The sequence below is a fragment of the Podarcis bocagei genome (assembly GCF_964188305.1).
Source record: "Podarcis bocagei genome assembly, chromosome: 10".
Taxonomy (NCBI): domain Eukaryota; kingdom Metazoa; phylum Chordata; class Lepidosauria; order Squamata; family Lacertidae; genus Podarcis; species Podarcis bocagei.
In genome coordinates this window covers 72,968,058-72,982,444 of record NC_138135.1, presented here as the reverse complement: position 1 = coordinate 72,982,444, position 14,387 = coordinate 72,968,058, and the positions used below count along the sequence as shown (strand labels likewise).

General features: G+C 41.8%; 1 protein-coding gene across 19 annotated transcripts in view; it reads left to right on the top strand.

Annotated features, from left to right (window-relative positions):
* The window catches only part of MAGI2 (membrane associated guanylate kinase, WW and PDZ domain containing 2), a 618,868-nt gene that overhangs the window by 481,915 nt on the left and 122,566 nt on the right, over positions 1 to 14,387 (top strand). For 18 of the 19 annotated variants that reach the window (XM_081210614.1, XM_081210613.1, XM_081210622.1 and 15 more), the window contains one exon: positions 8,794 to 9,429. The exons of the other annotated variant lie outside the window; for it this stretch is intronic. In XM_081210614.1, coding sequence (XP_081066740.1) covers positions 8,794 to 9,429 — 636 coding nt within the window. The remainder of the gene's footprint in view (positions 1 to 8,793; positions 9,430 to 14,387) is intronic. 19 annotated transcript variants of the gene reach the window in all.

The following is a 14,387-nucleotide window of genomic DNA, read 5'->3' as shown; positions in this document are numbered from 1 at the left end:
GCGGGAGGCAGTGGAAAACAGGAGTGCCTGGCGTGCTCTGGTCCATGGGGTCACGAAGAGTCGGACACAACTAAACAACTAAACAACAACAAGTTATATAGTTAGGACTCAAAAAGACAACAGCAACACGTCTGTGACATTATAATGGAGCTCTGGGTCCTTTTTCCATCTGAGGAAAGTGCAGCAAAGAGCCTGAGTGGTGGTGTTAGAGAAGTCTGAAAGTTGCTAACAGGTTGCATCAAATGGTGTGGATGAAGGTGCTTGATCCTAATGCTGGTCAGATCACTACAGAAAGATGTGATTAGTAAACTTGGGCTAAAACAAGAAAGGGAGTTGTGCAGGGGGCGGAGCTCCTGATAAAGGACTATGAAGACTCTTCAGAGAGCCTGGGTGGAAAGAACAGCTCTTGCTAAGTGGTTGTCATTACACGCAGGTGAATCTCAGGAATGAGGAAGTATTGATGTGAGAGCCTGTCAGATTGTAGCCTCCGTGGGGATATTCTTCAGGAGAGAATGAGCTTGAGACACTTCAGCAGCTAATCTTCAGCTGCATCTTTTGGCTTCATGCAGAGCAAATAGTTCTACTTCTGACGGTTGGCAAGGGCACACCTAGTCTAAAGGTTGAGGAAACTGCATGTAGCCATGGACCTTTATGTCTTGATCAATAGAGCTAGCTTAGTCAGATCTATTACTAAGACACTATAACTATTTTTATATATTACTGTTTTAGCTCTACATTTGTATCTTGTCCTTCCATCAAAGAACTCATGGAGTTGGGTGGTTGGGTGATTGGCCAAAGTCCACCCAAAGGTCTTCATGGCTTCACAGGAAGTTGAATCCCAATTATTGTTCCAATTCCACCCCTCCATTACATTGTCATGGTGTTGAGAGCTTCCCCTTTGCAATCCAGGACATTTCAAGTATTGGGCCAGTGCAGCAGATGCTGTTCTACTGAAGTGCAAAAACCGTTTTCATGTTCACTCATGCTTCTGAGAGGCTAGGATAAAGAAAAAACTAAATAAACAGAAATGTTGGATCAACATTACATTCAGAATTGCAGAAGCGTCATTCAGTTGGAAAATCAGAACTGCCAGATAAATGTATTTCAGATTTCAGTGTCATGCTATTTCTTGGAACATTAAATAAAGCAGTACAGTGCAGCCCTAAATCCTGAACATTTCCCCATGTGCGCACATGCACTTCAGTCAGATATAATGCAGTTTTATTCACATGCCATTAGACGAATGAACACCTCATATATTTTTGTGTTTGAATTAGGCAGCCCTTCTGTTCCTTAATTTAGGAGATGGGATATCAAAAGAAATTGTCTAATGTTAACATAGGCAATTTCTTTTTTAATGGAGATAGCTTTTAATCTTTTACATATTTTTTGGTGTATGAGACCATGTGCACCTGACTTAGCTGTTGCTCACATTCTCTAAAGCCTCCCTCCTTTTTTCAGCCAGGTAGTATCAATTCTAAAACTAGTTTTTCATCTTACAGATAAATAAGCTATATTTGAAGTGACCAAGAAACACACGCCCCATAACCCTTTTTATTTTAATAGAAAAATTTAAATAAATCTCTGCCTTGAAATTCTAAAAGGCTTAAAGTAATATGAAAGCATATCACTGGATGTTTTGCCTAGGGATGTTTTGTGCTCTTTGCACATGTTTTACTACAGCTAAACAAGTTGGAATTGCTTTTAAGAACATAGGGTGGTATGCAACTAAGTCTGTGTAAAAAGGTAAAGGACCCCTGGACAGTTAAGTCCGGTCCAAGGTGACTTATGGGGTTGCAGCGCTCATCTTGCTTACAAGCCAAGGGAGCCGGCATTTGTCCACAGACAGCTTTTCTGGGTCATGTGGTCAGCATGACTAAACCACTTCTGCTGCAATGGAACACTGTGATGGAAAGCAAAGCACACAGAAATACCATTTACCTTCCCGCCGCAGCAGTACCTATTTATCTACTTGCACTGGCGTGCTTTCAAACTGCAAAGTTACTAGGAGCTGGCACAGAGCAATGGGAGCTCACTCCATTGCAAAGATTCAAACCACCCACTTTCCAATCAGCAAACCCAAGAAACTCAGTTGTATAGACCACAGTGTCACCCGCATCCTAAGTCTGTGTAGACCGACTGAAATAAATAGAATTATTCATGGTTAATCTAACTCTATTGATTTCAGTGGATGTACTCTGAGTGTGACTCTCTTGTTGGATCAGACCAAGATATCCCCGTTTTAACTGTCTCATCCAGGTTCCTCACAGCTAATCAAATTTCTCTTTCCAATACAGGACAGCCCACTAGTAAGTCAGCGCCTTGTCTGTTTGTCGGTGGCATCTGATATTCAGCAGTTAGCTACCTCTTCACGTTCAGGTTCCATTTAGCCATAGCAGACGGCATGATGGGGCTGTCTGCATGCAGAGGGTCGCAAGGCCAGCTGGCTAGCCCCAGCTGGGTCGTCTCCTTCCAGCCGTCCCACTGCGAAGACCCATCGACCTCTGATCTGTTGTAAATCAGCGACCCAGGCTTCAAAACCAGGGCACACTATATCAGCAGAGCGAACTGTGCACACAGAATAGGCATGAGGCTTGTGGAAGCATACTACAACCACAGATTTATTAATCATAAATGAGGACAAAGAAACATGTCATCTCTCTCTTGGTCTTCTCTGAGAGACAGAGAGAAAGGCAAAAGCTATACACACAACGGGAGTTCCCAGCAAGCTGTGCTGGTATGTAAACAGACATGTGACATGCAACAGTTCCATGTCTTCAACTAAAGGTGGAATGAGATTTTCCAACAGGGGCTGCACTGCTCACCTGACCAACATCTGGCTAAGTCACTGCTGCATACCAGGCTGAAGAGGAGGGATTGAGGCAGTGGCAAGGTCAGCTCACTGCAGAAGCACTGACAGGACACTGGAGCTGCTCTGCTGGCGCATTTGCACCATGCTAACCTCTCCGTCCTGGTATGCAGCAGTGACTCAGCAAGAGGGAGGTCAGAACAGGAGTATACAACTGTGCCATCTGTTATTGTCCTTTAGCTATCATGACTGATGTCCATTGATAAATCCATGCCTCCTGAGTTCGTCTCACTCTTCTCTAATTTCACACAACACAGTCACCTCTCTAGGGGCTCCTGCAAATCCTGGATGTGACGTTAATCCCACATAAATATAAATAGCAGCATATACATGGGATTAATGCACATTTAGGATCATACCCAGAATGATTCACATAATTTCCTTCATGGAAATGACTTTGCTATTTAAAAACAAAAATCTGTAGCATGCATGACGCAACCCCAGTTTTCCAGAGCCCACTGGTGTTTTTTTTATTGGGTAGCTGTAGTTACAATGACTGTAAGACACAATATCAATACTGTAAAGAAATAGCTAAAGTCGCAGAACTGAATTACTAAGCAAAAAGTGAATGTATGCCTTTTGGTTAGGCATCTCATTCTGGTGGATTTGCTTTAGCCGATGTGCCACAGTCCTTCTCCTGGCTTCAGCTGCAGCTGCACCCAACGCTTGGCAGGGTCTGGCTGCCAGACAAACAGGAATGTCTCATTCTGCCCTCAGAGGCACAGACTTCGTTCAGAGTCTTAACCACTGACAAATTGCTCATTTAAGGCCATATATTTTAAGCTTCTCGGCCTTTACAATAATGGACCTGTTTTGTAACCACTGGAAGACAACTGGCTTTGTATTCAACCGGATAAGAATTTAAATCTTCATCATAAATATGGTGAAAAAATTCAGGTAAAGGTAGATGTGTTTTGAAGTGGTGGGATTAGTATCCCTTCCTGTCTCTCTTTATAAAAACAGTTCACTTATCCACTTCTTGTTTTCCCTTCCCATGGAGCCATTTTTTAGGGGAGTTCGGAATTGTGGGGCAGCACAGTTAAGAAGGCAGTCAAAGATATTCATCGGCTGATGACACATGGCGCCCTGCCAATCTTCCTGGGCAGCAACAGTGGCTGCTTTGTAGTTACCTCATGCTTTGTCATATAGCTAAGCTTTTAGGCTGCTGAGAAGCTTGCAGAGCTACTTCCCCGCTTCTGGGAGCCATTACCTAGATAAATGTGAAGCTTCATGTGGAGAAATAAAATACAGCATCCACAGAAGCACAAATGTATTATAAATTTTGACCTCTTTACATTTAAAAACCCAATTTTGTGTGTGTGCAAGGGTTTCTCCACATGCAGTAATATATTTCACTGCTCCCAAATAGCAGAGTAAGTGTGGAAGACAATTTCCACTATGCTCTTCAAACCCACTGATGCCCTGTCACGCACTTCACTGGCTCCAGGTTTTTTATTATGATAAAGGGCTTCTATACGCAAAGCCAAGAACAGGGTGGCGTATTTTACCTACCGAGAGAGAAACCTTCTGCAGTGAGTAGAGCTGTTCTTATTTCATGTGGTCTCGATGAGAAAGGATTCATTATTTATGTTTATTATACGTTTCGCTTTGGCACAGTGCAAGCTCCTAAGACCAGTTCTCCCCACAGCATCTGGTCCCGAAGGAGAAACCTGCCTGCTTTTTGTACTCGGTATTCATTTTATGGATTCCCTTCTTAGTGCTATCCTTGCAGTTTTAAGCTCCGCTGTTTCATGTTTACCACATCAGCAAATAATCAAAGCCTTTAGATTCTCATAATTTATTTTATACTTCCTTTCCTGGAAGAAAAAAAGTTAAATGCTTTCATTTAAATAGATCATGCCGCTGTATGTAGAATACAATGGAAATGTAAATAGCCTCGCCGGCTAATCCACATCTGCCTGTGTGTAATTACCGGATGCATGCTGGTTAAGCACTTTTTCTTTTTCTGAAAAGCCAGCTTTTTAATTAAAACATGTGCACAGGGTAAAAGTAGAATTATACTAGGTCTCTCTCGGTAAAAAAAAAAAACCTATATAAAATGGCAGATCCTTATCAAAAATATCCACTTCCTGTCATGCTCAACAGCTATGTTTCTTTTATTTTATTTAACCAAATATACTTTTACATTTCTAATAAGCCTGCTACAATCTCTCTGGGCTTGTATCTTGTTCCAGGCCACATTTCTGAAGGATTTTCAGGAAGGCTGGGAAGGCAGGAGATGTGCTGTATTATGGAGAAGTGAGGGTGGGGTAAGACAGTCCCACCAGCAAACACACACACAGAGTGGGCTGCTTAACTGCTTAATGTTAACTGAACCTTCTTCTAAGCCACAGAGGCACTGAAGGGTCAGCAAGCAGAGGGAACTAGCCAAAGGCTTTCAACTTTATAATAGGAACAAGAGGGAACTAGCCAAAGGTATCATAGATCAACAACTCTGGTGTGGTGGGTCAGCATTTTGTTCCCCTCAACGTGCCAGGTGCCAGGTTGTGGACTGGCACTGGTCCAAAGAGCCCCACTTACTGTAGCACTGTTGTGGATAACTAGTTTTATTTTCAGAAATGCCATGATTTGGTTTACGTATTTACATAGAGGCATTTATAGCTCACAGTTCGCTCTGCGTTTGGGTTACGCATCGCTCAGTGCAATTACATCACATACCATCCTCCACCTCCACCCCCAAAACCCTGTGAAAAAATGTGCATCTTGAGCTGACATCAAAAGGTATACCATGATGAGACAAGACACATCTTGCAGGGAAGGGCATTCCACTGTCTGGGGCACTGTAGAAAATGCCTACTCAAGCCCCACTGTCCCAAAACTGCAGCAGCATTTTGGGTTCTACAGCCCCTTAACAAAAGAAATCTAAAATTCAAACATAAATAAATACACATTGCAATGGAGCACAGCATTGCCCTGCTATTTTGCTATTATACACACACTTAAAAAAATAAAAATACAACCTGAGTGCAGTCATCACATGTGGATAGCTTCCTCCAATTTCTGTTGTGTTTCTAGAGGAATTCCATCTGGATAAATCCCCCCTGTGAGTACGGCTCAATTCTCCATCACTATATATTTTGAGTTGTCAAATAGCTCTGCCATGTCTGTATCAGGCAGTCATTTTTGGTTGCCATAAGATTATGCCACGATGTACTTTGCCTTTGGTGTCCTTAAAGACATTTAAGTCCTTTCTAGACCTACAGATGTGGCCCATTGTTGCACTGCCCTGATCCACTGCCCTGCGCTTACTTAGACATCAGAATTCAGATTTTCCCCAATTTGAAATATATGTTCATAGCTTTGATGCTTTGCTTGCTACAGTTGCTCACAGCTGCTCAGAACAGATGCACAAAGTGAACAGGATGGAACCTACCAATGGTGGTGATTGTGAACTAACCATGGTTTGGTTTAGCAGGTCATTTAAACCTGGGGAAACTACAAGCAACAGCCAAGGTTTGGATGAGACAAACCATGAACCTTGGTTTGGATGACACACTAAGCCAAACCATGGCTTAGCTCATATTGGCACCCTAGCAGCATGACCAAAGCTTCCAAAATCTCCTTCCAGTTTGATGTTACAACACTTCAGAAAGACAAAAAGCTACAGATAGTGTTATGGATTTCTCAGGAGTCCTTTCTTTTGCAGTTGCCTATTTAATTCTACAGATGTCTGCAAAAATGTCATTTATTAGATCTGTTTTAAAGCTAATTGCAAAGTGGTAAGGTCTAACATGTTCAGTATACAGCTCTCTCCCAATCGATGTCTGTTGCTTTTATAGACACAAAATCCTAAGAGATTATGATTGGCACATTTTGGCAATTGATTCAACCTTCATCTGTAAAAGCACACAGTTGTGCCTTTTCTTTGCTTCTTTCAGTGAGCCAAGAGAAATATACAGGGGCCCTCTATCTGTAACTCTACAGTGGTGCCTCGCAAGATGAAATTAATTCGTTTCACGAGTTTTTTCGTCTAGCGAATTTTTCGTCTTGCGAAGCATGAAATCCCATAGGAATGCATTGAAATTCAATTAATGCGTTCCTATGGTCAAAAAAGTCCAAACAAAGCCAAATTTGGTACAACAAGAGTTTATTAAGTGCTCTTTAAAGTCACACATACTGTAAAGAGCATTTCAAAAATTGAAGGAACAATAAATTAAGTTTCTAAACATGACAGAAAAACATTTAAAAATCAACAAAGTGTACAGTACATTTTCTAAGACTCTGGGGGACAACTCGAAGAAGGTTCCTCTTCCACTCTTTGCTTCTTGCTGAAGAACCTGTCCATGGTCTGCTGCTTCATCTGCCTTTTCATCACCTCCCTGAAAGACGACATGACCCTCGTATCAAAAGTGTTTGCAAGGTCACGTGTCAGGTCCTTGTCAGGGTGGTCCGCTGTGCAAAAGCCTGCACATCTTTCCACTTCTGGCAAATGTCCCTCAGTTCTTTGGAGACCTGCTGTGGAACGTAGCCCTCTGTCGTCACAACCTCCAGGAACTCCGCTGCAAAGTCTTCAGCCACAGGAACATCAGAACTGGCAGCCTCTCCATGCCTGACCACGCTGTGGATTCCAGATCTTGTCTTGAACCGGTCAAAGCAGCCTCTGCTTGCCTTGAAGACTTCTGGCTCGCCTGAGGTTCCTGGCTGTTCCCGGACGAGGTCTGCGTGCAAGGCCTTGGCCTTCTCACAAATGACGGCCTCAGTCACTGTGTCCCCTGCACGCTGCTTCTCTTCTAACCAGATGAGCAGCAACTTCTCCACCTCCTCCAGAACAGCTGGGCGGTTCTTCACGATCCTGGTGACTCCCTTGGCTGCATCAGTTGCAAGGATCTTCTCCCTCATCTTCAGGATGGTCCCAATTCTTGTTCATTTATCTAATTGTAATGCAAAAAGGTATTGCTGGCAGGTCCAGGATGAGCTAGTGAATGAACCTTTGATGTGATGGTACTGGTGCATCCGGGTTTCTTGCAGGGTCTGGTCCCTGTGTATATTCGGCTGTTGCTGTTGAGCATCCATTATAGATTAGGGAGCTCTCTACATGGAGGGACAGGTCTACCACCCTGGACTTGGGAGAGGCAAGTATCATTTTCCAGGATGGACTATATATTATCGATGATATATTGGGGTTTTTTAGGTAACAGCACATGGTGTTCTATCACTGTCTCTTCTGGCTCAGTCTTGAAGCAGATCATTCTGGGTACCATTCTGTCCTTGTTGAACGGCATTTTTACTTTATTGGATTCATAGTGTGATTTTTTATTTTTATTTTTAATGCCTGTTGCAAATCCTTACAGTATGTCCCTGTCCAATGATCTGGAACATATGCAGTGGTATCACAGGGATTGGCTACAGAAAAATGGATCTTGTAGTGTCCTCTGGAAGCTAGAAGTATGTACTATAGATATGTTCAGCAGTCAGTGCACACAAAAAATAAGCAATGGATATTGGCAGGAGGTTAAATGCTATAGCCTTTCTGAAAATAAACATGACTGAAAACATGTCACATGCAAAATAATAAATAAATCCTGTTTCACAAATGTGTTTAGAAGAAAAGGATCCAACTTTAAATAACAGTTTCCATAAGAAATTGGAAAATAAAGAGGATATTGCTTTTCTTTGTGTCTATGGGAGAACAAAAACTCCAGTTCTATGTACACAACAGATGAAAAGTTCTCTGTTCCTAGTAGCCTCTGTGATTTATTTTTAATTTGGAAATATTTCAAAACTTGAGGTAAATCCATGCCACTTTTTCAGCTGCTAACATTATTTTTTCAGGCCGGCATACGTTATTGTGTCAACAGCTGCAGCAAAATGGTGATCCCTTTTGGAGATCCCAAACTGATTCACTTTCTTAAATTCAAGAGTAGTTGAAGTTATCTCATATCACTATTTTTTTCTCTTTCTAGGTGATGTCATTGTCTATATTAATGAAGTTTGTGTCCTTGGGCATACTCACGCAGATGTAGTCAAACTCTTCCAGTCTGTTCCCATTGGTCAGAGTGTCAACCTGGTGCTATGTCGTGGATACCCTCTGCCCTTTGATCCTGAAGATCCTGCCAACAGCATGGTGCCACCACTTGCAGTCATGGAGAGGCCTCCAGTAGTAGTAAATGGAAGACATAACTATGAAACTTATTTGGAATACATTTCTAGAACTTCTCAGTCTGTTCCAGATGTAACAGATCGGCCACCACATTCCTTGCACTCCATTCCAGCAGATAGTCAGCTTGATAGCACATTCCCACCACCTGTTCATGATGATAATGTATCAATGGCTTCTTCTGGGGCCACGCAAGCTGAACTCATGACCTTAACCATTGTGAAAGGGGCCCAGGGCTTTGGCTTCACTATAGCAGACAGTCCCACAGGACAGAGGGTGAAGCAAATTCTAGACATTCAGGGGTGCCCTGGTTTATGTGAAGGTGACCTCATTGTTGAGATCAACCAGCAGAATGTACAGAACATGAGCCATGCAGAAGTAGTGGATATACTTAAAGAATGTCCAGTTGGAAGTGAGACTTCTTTGATTATCCATAGAGGAGGTAAGTCTAGAAAGCCTGCACAATTACAATAATATGTATGAAAGGATCTAAAATATGTTTGCTATGTCACTGTGTGGAAGAAAGTTCTCTTCCTAAATCTGGAAGGAAAAAATGTGTACCTACTGAGGCATGTAGGCAAAATGTGATATTATAGTGTAAATTGCCCTTCTGTTATGTTTTGAGACATTTAACACTCATTAGAATTTTTGTCTTTGTAAGTGGAAAATGTAGGTGTTATTGTGTGTCCCAGCTTCTTCTTCTTGTTTTTTGTTCGTTTGTTTTGTTTATGCATGATGTTTGTACGTAGAATGTTACAAGATGTAGAGTGTTGCGGTATTTAAGTGTAACTCTCATATGCAGATTGGATCAAGAGACCTAATGATCCACTCAACCAAGAGTACATGGTTCATATGAAGCAGGTTGTAAATTCACCCACAACATGTTCAGATGATATATCAGTTGATTCTGAGAGTGTTCTCTGATTTGGAAAATCTAATATCTCACAGAGTCCATATTAAGAGATTTAGTTACATATCTGATTGTTCTCCCTGTGGCATAAATATATGATTACTTATATCTACAAGACTTTTATGAACAATTACTACAGATTAGATTTAATTAGAAGTTACCCTGTGGAATTAAAATTGACTGAAAAGACTACCCAAAAGAGATGAAATAGTAATATGTATGTAGAGCTGACAAAACTTGTAAGTTTCATTGCAGCTGTAAAATTGAAAATGTTTTTTCAGCATTTTTTTCCAGAAACCAGTAGTAGCAAGCAAAAACGTATGTGATTTAATAAGAAACTAGGATGGCAGTCCTTCTGCCTTTCTATATATTTGTGTGTTTTAAGAGAGGAGGTTTCATCCCTTCCCTTTAAACCATGATCCCTCCTGGGCGAGTCCCTGCCGCACTGGGCTCAATAAAGTCATTGAAATGAAGAATACTTATTTATGAAGAAGCAAAGGAATGTTTGAATGAGTAGCATTTGATTTAAGAAACCCGCTTAAATATGTGTATTAGTTTTGCTTTGAATTTCTCAGTATAATTCAGTATGAATTCTGAATTAAATCTATGCTGGGGAACATTGATGAGACCTCCGGGTATAGGGCGGTATATAAATTCAATAAATAATAATAATAATATTTCTTACCCTATATTTTGATTGCATTACATCACTGCTACTGAGTCAATTTCTCCAAACAGTTTGTATCTAGAAAGGATGTATTTAGTATGGGTAGATCGTGCTCATTTGAATATGAATCTGTTATCTCTTAATAAATGTTACCCTTTTGCACATCTAGGCATAGGATAGGATTTTCTTACTGTTCCAAAGTTTCTAGAGTCCTGTACTCACATCACATGTGCGTACACTAATTATGCATAAGGGGAGAGCAGAATTGTGCTCATAGGCCGTTTTCCCTGCCCTCACATATGCAGTTAGATTCCTTGTGGACAGCATGTGTACATTCACTTGGTACATGTGTAGGTTCTATGCCAATATTATGCATGTAGGTGCAGAACAAAGCCACACATTCATCCTACACACATGTCATGTGTGTGTGTAGGACTAGTGTGAAGCAGTGAATTTAATCAGATATACAGTAGGATTGCATCTTGCATGATATTACTTTCCGGGATGTAATATGTAAAGGCAAAATCACTTAAAGTCAGAGCAACCCCCCCTGGGACCACCTCCGGGGCTGGTGCAAATTTTGCGGGGCCATCCTAGGTTTTACAAGAACTCACAGAGCCCTCTAAAGCCCACACAAGATGTTCCCAGAGCCTGGGAAGCAATGTGGAGGGTTGAAAAAAAATGCTCTTCTCATGCTTGATTTTCCCATTGCTTGCTCTGGAAGCCTTCAGAAGATCTTGTGATAGCCTCCAGAGCTCACATAATACTTCACAGTGTCCGGAAAAACCTGGTGTAGACATAGCTTCTTAAGCTCTCCTCCTTGCTTTCCAGGTCCTGGGAAGCCCTCGCACCATCTTGGATGGCCCCTTCTGGCAGTCCCCCCCCCCCTCTTTCCTCCACCCCACTTTTAATTCTTTTTGGCCAAACACGTAAAACTGTGATCACCTAAGTAAAAACTTGCAGTCCTACTGTATAACTATTTGAAACATCTAGAATAAAAGGCTGTGGTGCAGTCAATGACCCCTAAATAAGACCAAATATCAGAAATGACTTAAAGGGGGGAAGACAAATTTCAGCATTTTAAGCAGTGAATAGCAAAACAAATGCATAGTGGTTTAAAGCAACCATTTTTAAAAAAAATTGAAGAGATGAACATATGAAGAATGAAGCTTTGGTTTATTGAAACCATTACTGGTTTTGGATTTTCACTGTTGCTCTTCCAAGTTAGCTCCTGACAATTTTTTCTGTTTAAGATATATTTTACTCAAATGCAGAATTTTGAACTTTTACTACTCTTTTTCTGTTTTTAACAGTTCAATCCTATACATGTCTAGTCGGTAGTACGTCCCACTGAGTTAAGTAGGGTTTACTTCCAGGTAATTGGGCCTTGGACTGAAGCCTAAATTACTCTCGTGGTGAAGCTGTTTAATCCCTGGTATTTAACATAGTAATAAAAATTTGGTACCTAAAAAAATATTCTTTGGTGCATGTGTTTTTTCATTGGTGCCTCAGTGGGGATTACTTTTGAGTAGACATGCATTGGATTGCATAGTTAGTGCCTTTAAAAAACCCGACCACGAATAGTTGTCTATGAAATACTTTCCCCCTTTACACTGTTGTAACTAAAGCAGTGATATTGTACATCTATAGACTGTCAGCATTTCTTGGGAGCCGACAATAGAAAGCTGTAGTGTTTTATGTACAATTGACGTAAAATGGAAAATAGGTTTCCTGAACTGGAGATTGCGCACATCATCTGAGGCTTATTGTAATCATTAATGCAGTGAATAAAGGACCCCCTGGTTAGATTACTTGACAAAAGCCTGTTTTCCACAAAGCTAAACATTAAGTGCATGGGGGGGGATAATTGTAGCCTGTTCATGCACCCAGGCTCTACCATGCGCTGCCTCCCGTGGCAAGCCATATCTATTACAGCAACCTTCCTCAACCTTGCAGCCCCCGTCATCCTGGATCATTGGCCGTGCTCTCCGGGGCTGATGGGAGTTGGAGGGCATCAGGTTGGGGAAAGCTATGTTACAACGACACAATTTTCAGTTCCTGTGTGGTAGTGCAATAAACATGGGCCAAGCTATTCATTTATCTGTTTATTCAAACATTTTTATCCCTCTCTTCCACTCAAAACTAGATACCCACCAGCTTACAGCAAGTATACAAAACAAGAAAAGTAATAGTAGTAATAGTAATAGTAGTAGTAGTAGTAGTAGTAATAATAATAATAATAATAATAATAATAATAATAATAATAATAGTAGGAGGAGGAGGAGGAGAGCAACAAGAGCATATACAAAAGGGTAATAAATGAACAAATCTACAGAAATGCTTGCAGGGTCACATTGGCTCTAGTAACAATACTTTTTAATGCACCTCCTGTGCATGGTTACCTAGAAGTAAGTCTCACTGTGTCCTACCAAGTATATTTAGGATGTCAGTTCCTCCTGAACAGACGCAGTAGGGCGGATAGTCTATCCTTCCCAAGAAGCAAATTCCAAAGTCTGGGCAATGCTACAGAAAAAGGCCAGTTGTGACTCCCAGTTTTCTGCACCTCACTGAGCAGAGGGCATTGCACCACGTGAGCCTGTTGAAGCTGCTGGCCAGCTTGCCTGGCAGCACTGCAGCCCCCATGGCTAGGGAGGAGGAGGAGGAGCCCCCTGAGGCATCTCTCAGCCCAGCGGGAACTCAAGGAGGGGTGGGATTGTGCTCCCCTTTGAAAGGGCTTGCTGCCATCCCATACAGCCTTCTTCCTCCTCCTCTATAGGCTCCCCACTGAGGGCTTTAGTTGTCACTGGTTTACAGGGCCAGAAAGAAATTTTACTCCCAACCACAACTGGCCCTTGGTGTGGAGGTTTTGGCTTTCTTTCAGTGGGTAGTAAGCAGTTGTTAGGCATCTTGTATGCATAGTCACAACTTGATGGAAATGTGATGGGGTAGGCTTTAAGTATAAAGGAGGACCCACCCCATGGAGGCCCTGAGGTTGCAACCAGCTCCCAGCCCTAGCTAGGCTACCAGCTGTCCCAGTCACATGGTCTTGCACCATGCTGGGTCCTGAAAGCTGGACAACTCCCATTGTATGCCCCAGAAGGGTCAGAAGGCCTTGTCCAGCCCCACCTGCTTTTGTTAGTCAATAAAGCTCCCATCTATGGTGCCTGGTGTGTTATTGGTTTATGTCCTCTCCTATCCCTGAATGGACCCAGACAGCTACCTCACAGTCACAGATTTGGTCTGCGTTGTTGCTGTGGGACTTGCATAGATCATGTCAAGCCCATGTTCTCAATTTAAAAATGTGAATAGGTTATTGAAAAAAGACATTTCTGTGACCTGCTTGAACCATGTCCAACCATCTTTGTTGCTTCTTCTCCCATTTTGCTCCTCATTCCTTCTCATGCCTTCTGTTGCCTCTCCTATTTCTAGCATCCGACTGCATAAGCATTTCTCTTTTCTGTTTCCTCGGAATATGCCATGCCCTACTGCCACTGTTCATTTATCCCATAGCCTCTAACGAACCGCACTTAACTTTTCTCCTTGTCTTTTCATGGCTTTGCATCTCAAGATTCTATCAGAATCTTAGCAAGCTCAGCATCAAAACAATTTCACTTTCACACATGAAGGTTCTCTGGAAATCTTTTGATTGTAAAGAGACTGAGTGGTGCAAATGTTTCCAGAATGTCCGGTGTTATGATGTGAACTGCTCTGAGGTCTTCAGACAAAGGGCAGTATACAGATTTCATAAATAAATAAAATAAATACTGTGTGTCAACCACCTTCTATACCACTGGAACAAATATACACCTATGTGAACTGATAT